Source organism: Cherax quadricarinatus, chromosome 17 (assembly GCF_038502225.1).
Source record: "Cherax quadricarinatus isolate ZL_2023a chromosome 17, ASM3850222v1, whole genome shotgun sequence".
In the NCBI taxonomy this organism is placed as follows: Eukaryota; Metazoa; Arthropoda; class Malacostraca; order Decapoda; family Parastacidae; genus Cherax; species Cherax quadricarinatus.
In genome coordinates this window covers 202,033-224,139 of record NC_091308.1, presented here as the reverse complement: position 1 = coordinate 224,139, position 22,107 = coordinate 202,033, and the positions used below count along the sequence as shown (strand labels likewise).

At 40.8% G+C, this 22,107-nt stretch overlaps 1 protein-coding gene across 7 annotated transcripts in view; it reads left to right on the top strand.

Annotated features, from left to right (window-relative positions):
* The window catches only part of LOC128686339 (sialin), a 188,333-nt gene that overhangs the window by 91,748 nt on the left and 74,478 nt on the right, over positions 1 to 22,107 (top strand). For all 7 annotated transcript variants that reach the window (XM_070085704.1, XM_070085700.1, XM_070085703.1 and 4 more), the window contains 2 exons: positions 10,641 to 10,733; positions 14,994 to 15,143. In XM_070085704.1, the coding sequence (XP_069941805.1) occupies positions 10,641 to 10,733; positions 14,994 to 15,143 (243 nt within the window). The remainder of the gene's footprint in view (positions 1 to 10,640; positions 10,734 to 14,993; positions 15,144 to 22,107) is intronic.

Sequence of the window (22,107 nt, the reverse complement as noted above, 5' to 3'; positions counted from 1 at the left end):
GTCAAGAGGAAGGTAGGGTAGTGGTCTGTAGTGCTATCTGTGATTATCCCTGATTTAAGGGGGGCTAGTATATTGGTCCATATGTGGTCTATTATGGTTGCACTTGTTTCAGTGAGCCTGGTTGGTTTAGTTATTGTTGGTATGAGAAGTGTGTTGTTCATATTGTTGATGAAATCAGTTACAGGCTGATCATCTAGTAGGCCAAGGTTGATGTTGAAGTCTCCAGCTAAGAGAAGGTGGTGCTTATTCATTTGTCTGTTTGTTATTAGTGCCTTTAGTTTCTCACTGAAATTTGGGATGTTTGTGTGGGGTATCCGGTAAATGGCACCGATTGTAATAAGCGTCTTAAGGTTTTTTACAGTAAAATTAGCAAAAATGTATTCTCCATATTCATCACTAAAGCAAGTGGTGCTAATACAAGATAATTGGTTAGAGTAATAGATTGCAATACCACCCCCAACTTGGTATGGTCTGCAGTTGTGGATTGCTGTGTATCCTGGTAGAGGGTAGATATCTATTGTGTCCTGCTTAAGCCAGGTCTCAGTAAGAATAATGCAGGAGAAGGGTGTCTTTAGTGATTCAAGGAGTGCCAGGAGGTCATCATAGTGTTTGCTTAAGGACCTAATGTTGTAGTTAAGTACTGATAGACTTTTAGCATTGTTTAGGATAGTGCTGGCTTGTGATGCTGTGTAGTAAAAGCAGTTATTTTCCAGTAGGTTTTGACTGTGTGTCAGATTATGGAGGTTTAGATCAGGGTCAACGTGATCAATCATCTTCTAGGTTTAAATTATGGTTATTTATATCCTGAGTTGTGGGCTGAGTTTTAGTACTGATATCTGTAGTGGTGGGAAGTTGGGACAAGTGTATAGCTATAGCATTTTGGTCATGTAGAGTATAGTCACTAATACACATAATGGAGTTGGTGTTGTCTATGTGTTGTGCTGGAATGAGCTAAAGTACAACTAGGTATAAACTAATAATATAAAAATACAATTTAAAAATAGCACAAGACTCTCACTTGTAATTGCACTAAGGTCTAATGTAATGACTTTGGTATAGTCTATGTATTGAGCTAGAATGAGCTATAGTACAACTAGGTTTAATCTAATAATATAAAAATACAAATTAAAAATAGCACCAGACTCTCACTAGTAATTACACTATGGTCTAATATAATGAATTTGGTATTGACTATGTATTGAGCTAGAATGAGCTATAGTACAACTGAGTTTAATCTAATGATATAAAAAAGGCACAAGACTCTCAGTTATAATTGCACTAAGGTGTTATAGAAGTTGTTTACAAGAATTAGAGTATAACTAGATTTAAGTTGACAAGATAAAATATGCAAGTTAAGGTAGCAAAATAATAAAAAAAAGTAGAAAAAAAAATATGTGAGGTAGTTGGTACTAGTTAGCAAAAGATAGTTAAGGGCCTTGAAAAATAATATAATTGAAATATACACTAATTGCACACACAATATAGTCACTAAGATATGAAAACAATCTCCACTAAATGGCACCAGTCACTGAAGGAATCCAAAGTCTGCTGTGTGGTAGCACTGGACATTGCTGGTGCTTTCGACCGGGTGTGGCACCAGGGCGTCTTAGCAAAACTGCAAGCTCTGGGAATTGCAGGCTCTATGCTATGTCTCCTCAGTAATTACCTTCATGGTAGATTTCTAAGGGTAGTTCTCAATGGAACGCCTCTTCAAGGGGGGCTCCTTGGCGTGGTGAAGAGGCTCTTGGTCTGAGGAATTAGCCCTGTCGGTCTTCTTCCTCAGACCGAACCTAATTACCCCCCATTCTCCCCTCCCCTATCCCATCCTCCCCATCCTCCCCTTTTTCCATTCCTCCTCCTCCTCCTCACCCCTCCCTTTTGCCCTTCCTCTTTTTGGCCTTCGGGATTTCTCCCACAGGCGCGCTAGTTCCTAGGTAGGGGAAAGGACACCGGGGTCCATCCCATTCCGTTGAGGTTCTTGGCGGTGGCGTAGTTTGCCGTGGAATCTGGATTGCCTGGGGATGTCCCGATCCCTCTCCGGTATCCCGGAGTAGCTTGGGGTGTCTTTTGGGCGACGGGTGTATCTCTGGAAGCCACCTTTCGGATTCCGGGGGTGGTGGCCGAAGGAGGTATGCTTTGTGGCGGATATCCGGCCGCCCTCTCTTTTGTCCACCGAGGTAGCTCGGCAGATGTGAGGTTGCTATCCCGGATTGCTGGTTTACTGGCATGAAGGGTAGGGTATGGCACGGGTTCCATGCTGCATCTGCGCTACTAGCGGTGTTGAGGTCCTCTTGGGCGCGGAGGGAGATTTCCGGCCCTTTCATTCCTCCTGGGAACTATTCCTCCCCGCTCCCCCCTTTTTTTATTCTTTTTTTTATTTTTATTTTCTTTTCTTCTTTCTTTTTTTTCTTAAAAACAAAAAGCAAAGGAGTAACCTAACCATGGCAGCCCTAGTCCATGAAACCACTACCCCCGGGCCCCTTCTTGATACCGCACCCCATTCTGACCCTGCCTTGTGTTTAGACCACTCTTCGGACACTCCTGATGCCCCTGTACCTCTTGCTGGTGCTGTTTCCTCACCCGCTTCAGGTACCGGGGCTTCGACTGACTCCTTCGATTTGTCTGAACTCCGCTCTCCTTTGACTATGCTTCCGGCTTCTCCCTCTACGGTACGGCAATTTTCGAATCGCCCACCCATTTCATGCCGGACCAACTCCGGTCCTACTCCTAAATGCCAACGTCAATCTCCTGATGATGCTCCGTCGTTACCTTCCCATTCTACTCGGAAAAGACCGACACGTCAAGCACTCCCTCTCCACGCTCAGTTTCGGACCACACAATGGACTAAATTCTTTACTTTAAGACCAACTTCTTCTTCTGCCTACCTTTCTGACCATAGTATTGCCAAAGCGCTCCTGCGTCATGTTGGCAGAGATATTTCATTTCACGCTCTCAAGAGCGGTACGCGCATCGTCACTGTCCAGAATGCTACCCAAGCTCATGATCTTTCTCTCCTTTCGAATATCGATACTACTCCTATCACTATTGAAAAACATCTTTCTCTCAATTCTTGTAGTGGTACTGTCATTCTGCCCCATACCATAGTCCAACAGAATTTCCAGTCTTGTGGCAATGACATTTTTGAACAGCTGGAACTCCAGGATCTCCCAATCCTCAAAGTAGACACTTATGTCCTTCCTGCCCGGGGGCGGAGACGTTACCCTTGCAATGTGGCTCGTTTAACTTTTGACAGCCGAGAACTCCCGTCCTCTGTATATGTCGCGGGACATGGGTTACAAGTTCGAAAGGTGATACCTACACCGCAACAATGTAGAAATTGCTGGCGTTTTGGTCACCCAGCGAAATATTGCAGATCTATGGCCGAATGCCCAGTCTGTGGTGCCGACGACCATTCTAATACATCTTGCAGTCAACCTCCATCTTGCCTTAATTGTAATGAAGCTCACCCTTCGTACTCCCGCCGTTGCCAGGTCTACTTAAATGAACGTGAAATCCGTTGCCTCAAAGAGGCAGAAGGTCTCCCTTATGCTATGGCAGTTACTCATCTCCGCCTCCAAGGGAGACTACCCCGTGTTTCTTATTCTCGTGTTTCCAAACGTCCCCCCACTTCTGGGGTCCCATCTTCTGCAGCCTCCTCTGTTGTTACCCCTCCCATAGCCACTACGGCATCTAATCCTTTTGCTGTCCTTGGCTCTGACGTCCCGACTACAACTCAGTCTGTTCTCACATCTTCGCATCCTTCCTCACAAGCCCCAGTATCGACAAGACCTCGTACGACACCTAATACCAATCGCCCCTCTACTCAGAAGTCCAAAAAATCCACATTGCTCAAATCTTCTTTGCCCCTTCCTTCCCTTCTTCCACCTCCACACTTTACCTTTCCAGTCTCTGTACCTAGTTCTTCCCCTCTCTCTGGCTCTATTACAAGTGTGGAGATTCACCCTCCTCCTCGTACTATGCCTTCCACCCCCGTCCCCTCCCAAGTTTCTCCCTCTTCTGTCACCTCCCAGGTTTCTGCCTCTTCTGTCCCCCCCCACACTTCATCTCCAGTCCCTTACACTTTTCCCTCCCCCTCTACTTTGGTACAGTCCATTACTGTCCCAATCTTTACTCACCCCCCTCCTCCTATCTCCAATATGGTCTCCCATACATCTTTGAATTCAGAAACACTTGAAGCCATTTCAGAATATATTGCAGAGACTAAACCTTCAATGGACACTGATTCACTTCCTGTTCCTTCTCTTCCCTCTCCTCCATCTTCACAACCCCATTCTTCGCAACGCTCCGTTCCTTCGCTACTTGAACATCTTCCAATGCCACCACACGTTGACTTTTCTAACCCCTCTAGTCCGTAGGTGCCTTTACCTACAGATTCCTGATATTTTCTTCATCGCCAATCATGGCCTATTTACAGTGGAATATCCGCGGCCTCAGGGGTAATCGGGGTGAGCTTCAGATGTTGCTTTCCAGGTTTTCCCCTGTTGGTGCTTGCTTACAAGAACCAAAATTACACTCGGCTGTTTTCCAACCTATCTCAGGCTATAATTTATTGTATTCTTCGGATCCTTTCTCAGATGGGACCTTTAATGAAAGTGCCCTTCTTCTACGCAATGATATTCCGTACTGTCAACTATTTGTCCATACCTCGCTGCATTACACTGCAGCCCGTATCCACTTGAATAAGTGGTTTACAATATGTTCTTTATATCTCTCTCCTTCTCGAGCATTTTCTATCCCAGACTTTGCCTTTCTTGTTTCATCCTTACCACCACCACTTCTGTTACTTGGTGATTTTAATGCCCACCATTTCCTCTGGGGGGGGGTCTCATTGTGACTCACGTGGCATTCAGTTGGAGGCTTTTCTTGCCTCTCACCCCCTCCATGTTTTAAATACGGGTACTCCCACCCATTTTGATCCTCGTACTCATACTCTCTCTTGCATCGATCTATCAGTCTGCTCTTCCTCCACTGCACTAGACTTCACCTGGTCTGTTCTACCAGACTTACATGACAGCGATCATTTTCCGATCATTCTTACTTCTCCTTCCTATTCACCACCTTTCCGTAGCCCTCGCTGGCAATTTGATCAGGCAAATTGGGATCTTTACTCACACCTCACTGCTTTTAGTGAGGTTCCTTCTTCATCCTCCATTGATGAGCTCCTACACATCTTCTCGACATCAGTTTATACCGCAGCTTCTCATTCTATACCCCAAACCTCAGGCAGGCATTCTCAGAAGTGCGTGCCTTGGTGGTCTCCTGCTTGTGCTCGTGCAGTACGTTTGAAACGTGCTGCATGGGGCAGGTACCGGTACAATAGAACCGCTGAGAGACTTCTTGATTTTAAGCAGAAGCGTGCGATCGCTCGCCGTGTCATCCGTGAAGCTAAACGCACTTGTTGGCGAGACTATGTTTCCACCATCACCTCTGCTTCTTCTATGAGTGCAGTCTGGAAAAAAGTGAGGAAATTGAGTGGTAAATACTCTCCTGACCCGGCTCCTGTTCTACGGGTCACTGGTGTTGATATAGCAAACCCTCTCGACGTTGCCATTGAACTTGGCACACATCTGGTCCGTATTTCCCGAGGGCTCCATCTATGCCCCTCGTTTCTTTCCTCAAAGTCTGCCAGAGAGTTAGTACCCTTGGACTTTTCTTCTCTCGGAGAAGAACAGTATAATGTGCCTTTTACACTTCAAGAACTGGAGGCAACGCTCTCAGCTTGCCGATCATCGGCAGCTGGGCCTGATGACATTCATGTTCGTATGTTACAACATTTACATCGGTCAGCCCTTGTAGTCCTCTTACACCTCTTCAATCTTATTTGGGCACAAGGAGTTCTTCCCCAGCTGTGGAAATCTGCCATTGTTCTCCCTTTCCGCAAACCGGGTACTACAGGACATGATGCCTCCCACTATCGCCCCATCGCTCTTACTAGTGCAGTTTGCAAAGTGATGGAACGCCTCGTAAATCGACGTTTAATGTGGTATTTAGAGACTCACAACAGTCTCTCCGCTAGTCAATATGGCTTTCGTAAGGGTCGTTCTACCATAGACCCCTTACTACGCTTGGATACGTATGTTCGTAATGCCTTTGCGAATAATCACTCGGTTATTGCCATATTTTTTGACCTTGAGAAGGCATATGACACAACTTGGAGGTATAATATTTTGGCCCAGGCCCATTCCTTAGGCCTCCGAGGCAATCTACCATCCTTCCTTAAGAACTTTTTAACTGACAGACATTTCCGTGTTCGAGTCAATAATGTTCTTTCCCCGGACTTCGTCCAAGCTGAAGGTGTCCCTCAGGGATGTGTTCTAAGCACAACACTTTTTCTCCTTGCTATAAATGATTTGGCCTCTGTTCTTCCACCCAATATTTGGTCATCACTCTATGTTGATGACTTCGCTATTGCTTGTGCAGGCGCTGACTGTCACCTTATTGCAGTTTCTCTCCAGCATGCGGTCGACCGTGTTTCCACTTGGGCCACCACACATGGGTTTAAATTTTCAAGTACCAAAACTCACCAAATTACTTTCACTAGACGCTCTGTTATCTCCGATCATCCTTTGTATCTCTATGGCTCCCGTATCCCCGAACGTGATACAGTCAGGTTTCTAGGCCTTCTCTTTGACCGTCGGTTAACCTGGAAACCTCACATTACCTCTCTGAAGGCAACTTGTCACAGCCGGCTAAACCTTCTTAAAACCCTTGCTCATCTTTCCTGGGGAGCTGATCGTCGAACTCTGCTTCGCCTACATTCAGCCCTCGTTCTATCGAAACTCGATTATGGTGACCAGATTTATTCCGCGGCCTCTCCTGCTACTCTCTCTAGCCTTAACTCTATCCATCACCAAGGCTTACGTTTGTGCCTTGGTGCTTTTCGCTCTTCCCCAGTTGAGAGCCTCTATACAGAAGCAAATGTTCCATCCTTGTCTGATCGCCGTGATGCCCATTGCCTTCGTTACTATGTACGCTCTCACGATCTACACAATCCTTCCATTTATAGAATGGTCACCGATATTAGTAGACATTCTTTATTCGTTCGCCGCCCCTGTTTGCTCCGTCCCTTTTCTCTTCGCCTACATTCACTCTTGTCTTCCCTTCAGTTACCACCTTTATATGTTCATGTAGCATCTCACTTTTCCCTACCCCCCTGGGAAGTTCCAGCTGTTCGGGTCTGTTCTTTCTCACTCCCTTGCTCGAAAGCTCAACTGCCTACGGTGGCTTCCCGCTCTCTTTTTCTTCATCACTTCCACTCCCATTCTCATGCCACCGCTGTGTACACAGATGGCTCTAAGTCTTCAGACGGCGTCGGATTCGCAGCAGTGTTTCCGGACAGCGTCGTACGGGGGCATTTACTATCTTCAGCTAGCATTTTTACTGCTGAACTGTATGCCATTCTTGCAGCACTTATTCGTATCGCATCTATGCCTGTGTCATCATTTGTAGTAGTCTCAGACTCCCTTAGTGCTCTACAGGCTATACGAAAATTTGATACATCTCATCCCCTAGTTCTCCGTATCCAACTTTGGCTACGCCGTATCTCTACCAAACATAAAGATATTGTTTTTTGTTGGGTCCCTGGTCATGTCGACGTACAGGGCAATGAACAGGCAGACACTGCTGCGCGGTCAGCAGTACATGACCTACCAATTTCCTATCGAGGTGTTCCATTTCTGGACTATTTTGCTGCAATAGCTACCCACCTTCGCACCCGTTGGCAACAACGTTGGTCAACTCTGCTCGGTAACAAACTTCATTCTATTAAACCGAGCATAGGTTACTGGCCGTCTTCTTGTCATCAGTGCCGAGGTTGGGAGACCACTCTCTCCCGCCTTCGCATTGGCCACACTCGTCTTACTCATGGGTATCTCATGGAGAGGCACCCTGTTCCTCTCTGTGAGCAGTGTCAAGTTCCAGTATCGATTAGCCACATTCTGTTAGACTGCCCTCTCTATCAACGAGCACGCAGAATTTACCTCCAACGTCGTCTTCGTTCTACTACTCTCTCTTTACCTTCCCTTCTTGCTGATGGACCCTCCTTTAATCCTGACTCTCTCATTGACTTCTTGACAACGACTGATTTACTCCACAAACTCTGATGATACTTTTCGCACTCCCCTCAGCCCTTTCTAGTTCAGTCTCTTGCTGCCCTTTACCCTTTCACCATCCACTACCCCGCTGTTATCCGTAACCTATTACTCATCCATCTCCCTTTTGCCACCTGATGCCCTCGCTTCCTTCCTGCCCTGCAGCGCTGTATAGTCCTTGTGGCTTAGCGCTTCTTTTTGATTATAATAATAATAATCTCAATGGAACGGAATCAGCAAGACATCCTATTGGGGCAAGTGTTCCACAAGGAAGTATGCTGGGAGCATTGTTGTGGAATGTCTACTTCAGTGACCTTCTTCATCTCATCCCAGAATCCCATGCATATGCAGATGACTGTACACTGACATTCACTTATCCAAGAGAAGGAATTCCAGCTGCTCTAAGCTACATCAATCACCAGCTAAAAACTGTATCAGCTTGGGGAAATAGATGGCAAGTAATATTTGCACCTGAGAAAACACTAATGATGGTCTCTAGGCACCATGATGGTACTGCCGGTGCAGTAGTAAGGATGAATGGGAGGGTGTTGGTACCTGGGAAAGAAGTTGATATCCTTGGGGTGAAATTTGACTCCAAACTGACCATGAAGAACCATGTTAATATTGCAAACAAGGCAACCAGGAAGCTTACAGCACTTCGCCGTATCTTGCGTCTGCTTGAGAGTAGGGATTGCAAAATTCTTTATGAGGCACAAGTATGCTCACACCTTGGTATGCTCCACTTTCTTGGTTTACCTGCACCCCCCCCCCCCATCTGTGACTGCTTGACAGAGTAGAGAACAGAGCAAGACGTCTCATCTCTCGCCTTGATCCATCCTGGAGAGACCTGTCATTTCAGCAGAGTCTTCAACACTGGAGGGATGTGGGAGGCCTTACTGTTATGTAAAAGGCCAATACTGTCAAAGTACCACACTTGGATCCACTCCGAGGACAGTGTGAAGCAAGCTTCTATACCACAAGATGGGCAGAAAGCAGCAACTTCACTTTGGCTGTACCCACCCTTCGCCAGAACATCACTTCATCTGAGATCATTTATCCCTAGGATGACTCGAGTATGGAACACATTCGTACAGCATTATGATGTCAATGAAATAAAGTCAGTTGATCAAATGAAAATGCTGGCCCACAGATGGCTCCAGCTTCATCCTGTTCCTTACTTGTATGTTTCATAACAATAAAAATGCTTTCATATGAGCTGATGTAGGTAACAGCTCTTAGCTTGTCAATAAATTTAGGAATCCTTAACCTGTAAATAGCTTGTCAATAAAGCTAGAGATCCTTAACCTAACCTTGTCAAACCCTGTGTAAAAAAAAAAAAAAAGTGAGAGAGTGACTGTGACTGACTGACTGTGACTGGCTGACTGACTGAGAGAGAGAGAGAGAGAGAGACTGATTGACTGAGAGAGAGAGAGTGACTGACAGAGAGAGAGAGAGAGAGAGAGAGAGAGAGAGAGAGAGAAAGAGAGACTGAGAGAGAGAGAAAGAGAGAGACAGAGAGACAGAGAGACAGACAGACAGACAGAGACAGACAGTCTGACAGAGAGAGAGATTGACTGACTGGCTGACAGAGAGAGAGAGAGAGAGAGAGAGAGAGAGAGAGAGAGAGAGAGAGAGAGAGAGAGAGAGAGAGAGAGACTGAGAGAGAGAGAGACTGAGAGAGACTGAGAGAGACTGAGAGAGAGACTGAGAGAGAGAGACTGAGACTGAGACTGAGAGAGAGAGACTGAGACTGAGACTGAGACTGAGACTGAGACTGAGACTGAGACTGAGACTGAGACTGAGACTGAGACTGGAGTTTCAGGTAGAGAGTTCCAGACTTTAGGTCCTTTTATGCACATTAAGTTTTGAGGGCAGATGTCATACTGCAAACAAATATGTTGTTTAAATATAAGCCTTGATTTTGCAAAGTTTGGGTACAGAAATACAAGGGCAGAAATATGCTTCATGAACCCTTGCAAAGCATGATAATCAGTATGAAAATAGAAATGTCCCAGATATTATATATATTACTAAAAACCAGCTGCTGCTTCATTGATTTTTTTTTAAAGTGCACCTCCTTATGTCTTAATTTTTTTAACACTGGCTATTTCTAAGCAAAGTAGAGTGGTCCAAAAAAGGAGACAGTCACTGTCATTTAATTAAATACTGTCTTAAATTAGTTGACTAAATTTATGGTAACAATGGCTCCTGGTGAGACTGCTAAGCATTATCATTGAGGCCACAAAACTTTGAGTCATAATATAATATACTGAGTTTGAAGGAAGTGCAAAGTTGTGTTCTAATTTTTTCATTCCCTTTTGTGTTTGAGAGTGTATCATTTTAAGACAGGCTACTGCTTCACTTATCATTTTTAGAAATATTAAATCAGTAATCTAAAAGTTGTCCATCAGTCATCTGTGTGTCTCATATGAGGAATGTGAAATATACCAAAATAAGTGTAGAATTACTTTAAATATGTAATGTGAAAATGCAAATGTTAATTTTTTGTGTTTATCTTCATTTTACCAGATTCATAACAGCCCTGAATCACACCCCAGAATATGCTTAGATGAGAAGATCTACATCCAGACATCACTCAACCAAACACCAGATAACACAAAAGTAAACTTACTTACCCTTCATTTGCTAATAATTTAGGCAGTAATTCAGAAACAAAGGATGTTTTGTTTTTGTACATATGGGAAAGTACTCAACTTTATATAGTTCTTGAAACCAGAAATTCCTGAATTTATGTGATATGTATTGAAATCTGTTAAAGAAGGAAAATGACTGTAAAAGCTTCTTCTAGTTGGTAAGTACCAGTACTGTATCTCAAGTTATTTTTTTTATTAAAACCAAAATTTATGTTACAGGTCCTCCATCACAAATCCGGCATCATTGGGACCTGTAGTGTGCCGGATTACAGAGTGATTAGGTTAGAATACACTTAATAAAATTAACCAACTTGACTTACACAAAGTTCATTGAACATCGGCAAAAATCGAACATTTCCGCTACTTTGAGCTCAGTTTCAAGGTACTTTTCGTCATGAAAGCAATCAAAATCATGTCTATTTCTGTAATATATCTTCCATTCTATCAAATGAGTCCAAAAAAATGAGAATACAACCATAAAAACCATACGAAAATGTACTGCAAAGAGGCGGCTAATGGCTGAGAAGTGAACTCCCTTATTTATCGTCCATCTTTTTTATTTTTGTTGTACGATAAGAAGCATCTTTCCATCATACATTGCCCAAGTTTCAATGAGATAGCCCAACAAACAACCGAGAAAAAAAAAATATTTACCAAAAATCATATATGGCAAGCCCAAGCCAGGTACTGGAAATAAGTCAATTTGTCTGACTTTTCTGGGTTATCCTAGGTTCTCTATACATACATTGCTATGTATGATAATCTATGTAACTGTATTTGTGTATACCTTCATACATTTATTTACTTCTAGTCTGTCAACTGAGTACAAGAAACTGCCCATTCACTTATTTCAACTACCCAATAAAGTGGTCAGAAATTGGCAATTTGGCTAATTTCACACAAATTTCAACATATGCCAATTTCAAAATAGGGTCCAGAATAAACAATGCAGACATTCCTGGCCCTAAATTAACATTTTCTCTGTTCATTAGTCATGGCTGCAGGCCCCTCTTATATTACTCTTGCTTTTCATTTGGAATTTTTATTCACAAAAAAATAGAAGATTTACTGTTATGCAGACTGCTGCATTATTGTAATAATTGTATAAATAATGTTAAGCCATTCTTGACTCTGTATTGGAATTTAGACTTGCAGGCGGACAGGTATTGGACGGTGACACCATTTGTTTACTCTTGAGCTTCGCTAAAGAATAGAGCATTTTCGCTACTGTGAGTGCAATTTCAAGGTACTTTTCATCATGAAAGCAATCAAAATCATATCTATTTCTGTAATATATCTTTCATTCTATCAAATGAGACCGAAAAAATGAGAATATAACCATAACAACCATACAAAAATATACCGCTAAGCGGCCGCTAATGGCTGAGAAGTGAACTCCACTATTTATGGTCTGATTTATTTCCTTTTTGGTGTACGTGAAGAAGTATCTTTCCATCATACATTGCCCAAGTTTGAATAAGATAACCCAACAAACAACTAAGAAAATAATATAATAATGATAATAATAATAATAATATCTTTATTTACTAGGGGGCCCGGTGGCCTGGTGGCTAAAGCTCCCGCTTCACACACGGAGGGCCCGGGTTCGATTCCCGGCGGGTGGAAACATTTCGACACGTTTCCTTACACCTGTTGTCCTGTTCACCTAGCAGCAAATAGGTACCTGGGTGTTAGTCGACTGGTGTGGGTCGCATCCTGGGGGACAAGATTAAGGACTCCAATGGAAATAAGTTAGACAGTCCTCAATGACGCACTGACTTTCTTGGGTTATCCTGGGTGGCTAATCCTCCGGGGTTAAAAATCCGAATGAAATCTTATCTTATCTTATCTTACATGTACAAGGTATACAGGCCTAGCTGACATCAGTGACATACTACTGTATAGAAAGCCGCTTGTTATGCTGAGTATTTCAAGAAAATTAGGTCAGTGTCCCAGGATGACACCCACACTAGTCAGCTAACACCCAGGTACCCATTTACTGATGGGTAAACATAGACAACAGGTGTAAAGAAACATGCCTAATGTTTCTACCCTGGCTGGGAATCAAATATTTACCAAAAATCATATATGGCTAACCCAAGCCAGGTACTAAAAATAAGCCACGTTGACTTTTTTTGGGTTATCCTAGGTTCTCTACACATACGCTGCTATGTGTGATAAACTATAGAGAGAAAATAACTTTTTTGTTTCATGTTTATGGTGGAGTACGAGTGTATATCACAGTTAGCCCTGTGCTACACTCCGTTTTCTCTAATATAGCCACCAAGACAGTGATAGGAGAATGGTATTTGTATACCATATCCTCTTCATACCTCCGTCGAACTGCTCGGTATTATGCAAAATATTATTCATTCTGGAGTATTTAACATGTTTTATGTTATTTATATTGTTTCTTATGTCATATTAGATCAATTGTGATAGGCAAATAAGCTGTAGTGTTGATATTAGCGTAATAATAAAGCATATTCTCCTGCTTCATGAGACTGAGCTCATGGCAACCGACAGTGGCTTCAAAGCCACCTTATCTTTAATGGATAATGTACTGTGTAGGTGCTTTACATAATGAGAAGCATTTCTTTTATTCATTGGAACCATGGCTAGGGCTAAAAGTAAGCAGGTTAAAACAATAAATGGAGAAGAAGAAATTGGAATGACTTATGCAGCAAGTAGCACCACCAAACAGTACCAGCAGGTTGGTGTGGCGACCCTGGAAATTTGAAATTATGCTAGCCAAAATTAGTGCCAAATAACTGAAGGAACCGAATAATTGATTGCCGGATTTGTGATGGCAGACCTGTACTATCTTTTACATTTCTGGGTGTAGCATCGTAGCATCAAACAGGTGCAAAAGTCCTTAGCATGATAGTGACCTACTCTACTGAAAATTATTCACCAGTCAGAATTTATGGATTTAGAGAAGGCATATAATAGGGTGGATAGGAGAGCCATGTGGCAGATGTCAGTGATCAGCAGGCATGACTGGTTATAAGTAAAGGCAAAAAAAATGAAGGTTATAGCCTTAAGCTCATACTTTTTGACCCTAATAAAATTATAGCATAATGTTATAGCAATTTTTTTGTCTCATTATCTTTAGTAAATGCATTGTACAAATGAAGTTTTTGAGGTGAACTTTTAATTTTTGAATGAGCCATTGGTTTTCATGTTTTACTATGGTAGTATGTACTATGTACCAGAGTAAGTAGTTAAATCATGCCTTTCCTGTTGTTGTCTGGCAATGGAGTGCCATGCTGATGGCACTCTCTTGTACATGATGTGGAATGGTCTGACCTACATGCTAGACTAATTTGTTGGTGTTCACTGCTTTCAATTCCTGCATTAATTAATACATGTATTATGCTGAAAGTCTTAAAAGATCAATTGAAGCATTTGTATTATATAATGCCTTATGTAGAGAAATTAGTGCTTAGCATCAGAGGGGTTAACTGTACAGGTCGACCATCACTAATCCGGCATCATTGGGACCTGTTGTGTACCAGATTAGTGAGTTTGCTGGATCTCAGAGTGGTTAGGTTAAAATACACTTAATTAACCTATCAATAGAGATTCTTTCTCTATTGTTACATCTTCATTTTCATCACTGCTTTCTCCTCCACTTGCTCGCTGCTATGGATTTACAACCATCTGCACAATTTCTGAGTCAGTATAATGATGAAATTTGAGTCAGTATAATGATGAAATCTGAAATTATGCTAGCTGAAATTAGTGCCAGATTGCTGATGGAACCGGATAACTGATTGCTGGATTAGTGATGGCCGACCTGTATAGCATTCTTTCTAAAGAATGCTGTTAAGTGACTACACTGATACTGCAACACTATTGCAATGAAGGCAGAGTAAGCAAACTAAAACATTAACATTGTATTATTAGTTTACACATTTGTTTGGCCATTTTTTCCACTGGTATAAAATTTATTATATAGGCCAAGATAAAGTGCTTCATAACAGGTAAAAAAAATAATTTTTGAGGTAGGTGACAAAACATATAGGAGAGAAAATGTGTTGAAAAGGTAGGGAAACAAGTTAGGGAAAGTGTGTTTGGGGAGAAAAGGGTGGGGAAGGGAGGTAGAAGTTTTGAGAGAGAAAAGAATGCATTGACTGTTGTGAACAAGGGAGTACAGTGCTGTACTTGAATTTTGTAATTAATTAATGGTAGAATTTTCTCTGTATACAATATATTTGTTTTTCAGGTTCAAGTTATTCCTTGGAGGCATATTTTGACCTCCTTACCATTTTGGGCCATCTTCATTGTGCACATAGCACAAAACTGGGGCTTTTACACTCTCTTAACTGAGCTGCCTACATACATGAAGAACATTTTGCACTTCAATATAGCTCAAGTAAGTATTACACATTTTGCCATTCACATTTTTATTGAGTGAGAGAGAATCAAAGCAAGGGAAAGAATAGAGGTAGCATTAAATGATCAGTTATGGAAAGTAAAAATGGATTATTAGGGCATAAACTCAAGAATTATGTGGGGCCAGAATAAAGGTGGGATGTGAAAAGTGGATTATAGTGAGTGTATATACACAGGGAGGTGAATTGTGGGAGGTGTTAAATTTATGTTTAGGGAGTTTTGAGCCAAGTGAGAGAATTATTGTTGTGGGGGACATAAATGCTAAAATGGGTAAGATGGTTGATGATGGTGTAGCAGGTAAGTTTAGAGTGCCAAGGGAATAAATGAAAGTGGAGGCCATTAATTAAGTTGTGTGTAGAAATGGGGTTTCGTAATAGGTAATATTTTTTTGAGAAAGGATAACTAAGTACAGTGGAACCTTGACTTACAGATTTAATCCATTCCGTGACCTAGCTCGTAACTCAATTTACTCGTATATCAAATAAATTTTCCTCATTTAAATTAATTGAAAAGCCATTAATTCGTTCCTGCATTCTGGAGACAAGACAAAATACTTAAATATGACACAAATATCAACTGTACAGCTTATTTATCTATCACAGTTCTAATATGACATAATAAACAAAATAATTAACACAGAAACATGACATATACTCTAGAATGAATAAAATAGGCCATAATATGGTGGCAGAGGCAGTGGCGGAAGCGTCCGCCATTTCCTATCTAACTTTGACTATAGTATCTTCCCATGCTCTTATTGTAAGAGAAAATGGAGTATTTGTGAGGCTAATTGCAGAAATATCATATTTTTTTTTTTTCAACAAGTCGGCCGTCTCCCACCGAGGCAGGGTGACCCAAAAAAGAAAGAAAATCCCCAAAAAGAAAATACTTTCATCATCATTCAACACTTTCACCACACTCACACATTATCACTGTTTTTGCAGAGGTGCTCAGAATACAACAGTTTAGAAGCATACACATATAAAGATACACAACATATCCCTCCAAACTGCCAATATCCCAAACCCCTCCTTTAAAGTGCAGGCATTGTACTTCCCATTTCCAGGACTCAAGTCCGACTATATGAAAATAACTGGTTTCCCTGAATCCCTTTACTAAATATTACCCTGCTCACACTCCAACAGATCGTCAGGTCCCAAGTACCATTCATCTCCATTCACTCCTATCTAACACGCTCATGCACGCTTGCTGGAGGTCCAAGCCCCTTGCCCACAAAACCTCCTTTACCCCCTCTTTCCAACCCTTTCGAGGACGACCCCTACCCCGCCTTCCTCACCCTATAGATTTATATGCTTTCCATGTCATTCAACTTTGATCCATTCTCTCTAAATGACCAAACCACCTCAACAACCCCTCTTCTGCCCTCTGACTAATACTTTTATTAACTCCACACCTTTTCCTAATTTCCACACTCCGAATTTTCTGCATAATATTTACACCACACCGGGCAGACCCGAGTGTAGGCGGTCCTCATAGCGTGGTTTTTTGCGCACGTCCTACAACTCCCGCCGCGCATCTAGGTTCCCATTCTCTATTTCTGACCAATCACAGACCTTCCCTGAGTCGCCCAGGCTGAGCGGTGATGGCGGCTGCTCGCTTCCCATTGGTCGAGACAGCAGAATGTAAACACTTCTACCTTGCCGGCGCCAAAACTCGTGTTTCTCGGTATAGTGCTCCTTATATACTGAAGCATTTCACCCAATACAATGTCGGTAAGTACTGATTTGTGTGTCTAGTGTGTAAATGAATAGTTTAGCCATATTTTGATATATATATGAAGGCGTTGTGAAGCATATTACGAGTGCACCATGCAAATGAAAAAAGTGCAACAAAATAGGACCAAGCACAGTCGTTCCTGCCCTTTTAGGTGCAGTTTTCAAGTTTCGGTATATAAATATTTCCATAAAATTTGGTAGTGTATATATGAATTCAGTAATGGTCTGGGTGTGTACAGAACGTTTTTATTGTCCTTCCAGATCAATAAGAAATTGTTCTACGGTGAGTCCTCCAAGGATAAGTCGAAATTTGTCTGTGTTTGGGATGACAGTGACTCAGATCAAGATCCAGATGACCTGGAAGTGGTGGAAACTGATGATGAATACTTGCCACAAGATGCAGAGGTGCCAACAGATGAGAAGGAAGCTATGCCACCATCCAAAAAGAAGAAATTGAACAAGAAGAAGATACTTGCTTACATGCAAGTATTGCAGCAACAAGAATAATCATGTCGCATCTTCATTTTCCTGTGCCACATGCAAAGTAAATCTATCCATCAAGAAGGATAGAAATTGTTTCATAAAGTTTCATTGCAGAAATTAGTGATGTAAAAGGATTGTTCTTTCTCAGGGAACTCAAGAATATTTCATTTGTAAGTTGTATCTCATTGCAATGTGTCATTGTTGATAAGTAGTTCCTACTTCTATTTTTTTACTGCTTATAAATTGTTCAGAAACAAGTTCCATTTATGTTTTTTATATTGTCTACTTTTATAATAAATTTAAAAAATATTTATTTCGTTTTTTTTCAACAATTGCAACCTTGCAACATTCTAAATTGTTATACCCCAAACGGGCAGGACCGAATATACTCGGTGTTCGAATATCTGCAATTGCCCGAGATGTTACTTTCACAACTCTGTTTGGATGGTCTCAGTGACCTTACATCGAGTGGCTCTATCTCCTCATACGAAATCACTTTCAAAATCTGCATTTTAGTCTGCCTTGCCCTCTGAAGGGTTAAACAGGACATCTCCACTGCCTCCAACCGTCTCCTTGCTGCTGCATTTACCACCCAAGCTTCACACCCATATAAGAGTGTTGGTACTACTATACTTTCATACATTCCCTTCTTTGCCTCCATAGATAACGTTTTTTGACTCCACATATACCTCAACACACCACTCACCTTTTTTCCCTCATCAATTCTATGATTAACCTCATCCTTCATAAATCCATCCGCCGACATGTCAACTCCCAAGTATTTGAAAACATTCACTTCTTCCATACTCCTCCTCCCCAATTTGATATCCAATTTTTCTTTATCTAAATCATTTGATACCCTCATCACCTTACTCTTTTCTATGTTCACTTTCAACTTTCTACCTTTACACACATTCCCAAACTCATCCACTAACCTTTGCAATTTTTCTTTAGAATCTCCCATAAGCAAAGTATCATCAGCAAAAAGTAACTGTGTCAATTCTCATTTTGAATTTGATTCCCCAAAATTTAATCCCACCCCTCTCCCGAACACCCTAGCATTTACTTCCTTTACAACCCCATCTATAAATATATTAAACAACCATGGTGACATTACACATCCCTGTCTAAGACCTACTTTTACCGGGAAGTAGTCTCCCTCTCTTCTACACACCCTAACCTGAGCTTCACTATCCTCATAAAAACTCTTTACAGCATTTAATAACTTACCACCTATTCCATGATAACTCAGGTATGATTATTCCTGACAATATCAAGGACTACATCGTTGCTCTAGAAAATGAAATCAAAGATATCAAAGCAACACTCGAGCGACGAGAATCCAAGATAACCAACCTCGAGAATAAGATCCAAAACCTTGAAGAGAAGATTACATCGGGAAGTGTTGACACAGAAAATACTCTAAAAGCAGCTATAGCCAGTCACACTGAGCAAATAACAACAATAAATATGAAGGTTGAAGAAGCAATCAAGGACTGGAATCAGAACATGCACACTCGACTAAATGAATACCTTGATTTCCAAGACGACAAAACTGAACAAGATAAGTTGTCTGATGCAGTTATAATAAACAGTCCACACATTCCTAGTGACATAACACAAGCACAGTGCAAAGAAACTGCTATCAGGATAATACAGGACCATGTACAAGTCATCGTGCAAAACAATGAAATCAAAGAAACACGTTTGCTAGGAAAACCAGGAAGTAAACACAGTATAATGATCCGACTTCATTCATACGATAAAAGAAAGGACTTAATTAAATCAGCAATTACAATGAAAAATGGAGTGTACATAAATGAGTGTCTAACAAAAAAACGTCAAAACCTTCTGTTCAGGCTGAGAAAACTTAAACAGGAAAACAAAATACATCAGTGTTTCACGCGAGATGGGAAAATACTAGTAAGGAAAACATCAACAGGACAACAATATACTATCTCAAATGAACACGATTTCTCTACCTTCCTTAGAAAAGCTGACATTTTTGTAACAGATTAGATAAGTGCCCTTAATACATATATACGTGTGGTGCATATAGTGTACGTTACTATTATATTGTACATTATTATTTTTATTATTTTTCATCACTAGCTAATGAAATACCTCCAATACTCTATACTTCTTTCTTACTACTATAAATTGCTCATAATTTTAAATTACAAGTCAGATCTTACTCCAAATTAATAATATTCATTATTCTTACCTGTCCATTTAATTTTGTTTATCACTACTTGTTTTTTAGTCACTTTTTATTGTGTATGCAATTAGTGTATATTCCAATTACTTTTTTGCAAGTACCAAAACTATCTTTTGCTAGCTAGTACCAACTACCTCATTTTTTTTTACTTTTATTGTGCAATAAACTGCTCAATTTATTTAATATTACAAATCAGATCTTACTCCTAAACCAATACTATTTCATAGTGACCACCTGTCCATTTAACTTTGTTTACCATTACTTAATTTTAGTCCCTCATATATTTTCTCCTTTATTTTAGCTTTATATAACTACACTAGTTTATACATTCACAATTGTTAAAATAATCAAGGTGCTATTCTCAGGTGCTAAAGTAGAATAAGTTCACAACTTTGCCATTATATTCCAAAACTACCTTAGCTCATTATTTTACATTTGTTAAATAATTCAGGTGCTATTTTTTAGCTTAAGACTATTTACTTTGTTTTATACTTAATTCTAACTATAGATTCACTACAAATCTTATGATTACAAGCATTGATCCTGATACCAACCTCTTATTTAATGACTTAAATGATTCAAACAGTTACTGTAATTACTACACTGCAGAACAATCAAAGGCACTTCTCAGTGCCAACAACAACATAACTATCTTTAACTACAATATCAGATCTTTAAGCAAGCATTACGATGACCTCATAGCATTACTAAATTCCTTACATGCCAATATGTCCATCATTACACTAACTGAAACCTGGCTAAAGCCTGATAGTACAGATGTCTATGCCATTCCTGGTTACACAGCCATACACAACTGTAGGCCAGACCAACAAGGGGGTGGCACAGCCATATACTACTCAGACCAACTAGAATGTATCACTAATACTTGCACAAGGGATGAACATGGGGAATATATAATAGCCAAATTCAAATCCAAATACCTACAAAAACCTCTCACATTGATAAACATTTACAGAGTTCCACAGTCAAACATTAGCCAATTTAGTCAAAACCTAGGAAGTATGATAACTGATGCACGCATGAACAAAGATCACTTACTACTCTCAGGTGACTTCAATATAAATCTCCTGCAAGACCAGGACCCACACGTTACTGAATTCACAAACACAATGAGTAACTGTATGTTGCTACCAACAGTAACAAAACCTACAAGAGTTACAGAGACTAGTGTTTCCCTACTTGACCACATCTGGACCAACACCATATCCCCTTTAAAATCAGGCATAATTACAGATAATACCACAGACCACTACCCTACTTTTCTCATAACAACTCTTGGTAAATTACCCCAAGACACTACTAAAGTCACCTTCAGACTTCACAATGAGGCAGCCATTAATAACTTCACAACAGCAGTAGCAAACATTGACTGGCACACTGAGCTAGAAATCTATACAGATATTGACGAATGTATTAATAATTTTCTAAAAAAGACCCAATACCTCTATAACAAGCACTGCCCTAAAAAAACTAAACAGATGACAGCTAAGAGACTGAACAGTCCCTGGTTAACACCCAGCATTCTCAAATCTATAAATACAAAACACCAATATGAAAAACAGTACAGAATGGGTCACATAACCAGAGACCAAACAAAACGTTACTCGTCAATCCTAACCAGCCTGATAAGAAGGGCAAAAAAATTGTATTATGAGAACAGATTATCCAACTTACGAGGTGATATAAAAAAGACCTGGAAAACCCTATCAGAAATTCTAGGAACAAAAAAGATATCACGAAATAGCGAAATAAAATTAGCAAAATCAGATGAACCCCAACTCCCACCAACAGAAACAGCAAACAGACTCAATGACTTCTTCTCCACTATAGGACAAAACCTTGCCAATAAAATCCCAAGCTCAGATACCCCACCAAATGACTACCTCACTGGCAACTACCCGAACACACTGTTCCTAGCTCCGACTAACCCATACGAAGTCTCCCTTATTATCAACACGCTAAAAAACAAGGCAGGAGATTTAAATACCTTACCACCCTTTATATACAAAAAAGTGTCACAAGTGCTATCACCAATCATTGCAACACTCTTTAACAAATCCATTGAATCCTCCACCTTCCCCACAGTACTCAAAATAGCAAGGGTCACCCCGATCCACAAAGGAGGAGACCAAACAGAGTTGAATAACTATAGGCCAATATCCAACTTACACCCTCTCTCAAAAATCTTCGAAAAATTAATTCATAAACGAATCTACTCCTACCTTATCTCCCAAAACATACTCAACCCCTGCCAATTTGGATTCAGGCCAAATAAAAATACTAATGATGCTATTATACACATGCTAGAACATATATACACTGCAATAGAGAAAAAAGAAGTCCCACTGGGGATCTTCATTGACTTACGTAAAGCTTTTGATACAGTTAACCATGACTTGCTCCACGTAAAATTGTCACACTATGGTATAAGAGGGCACTCCCTCAACTACCTCAAGTCATACCTCAGCAACAGAAGCCAATATGTG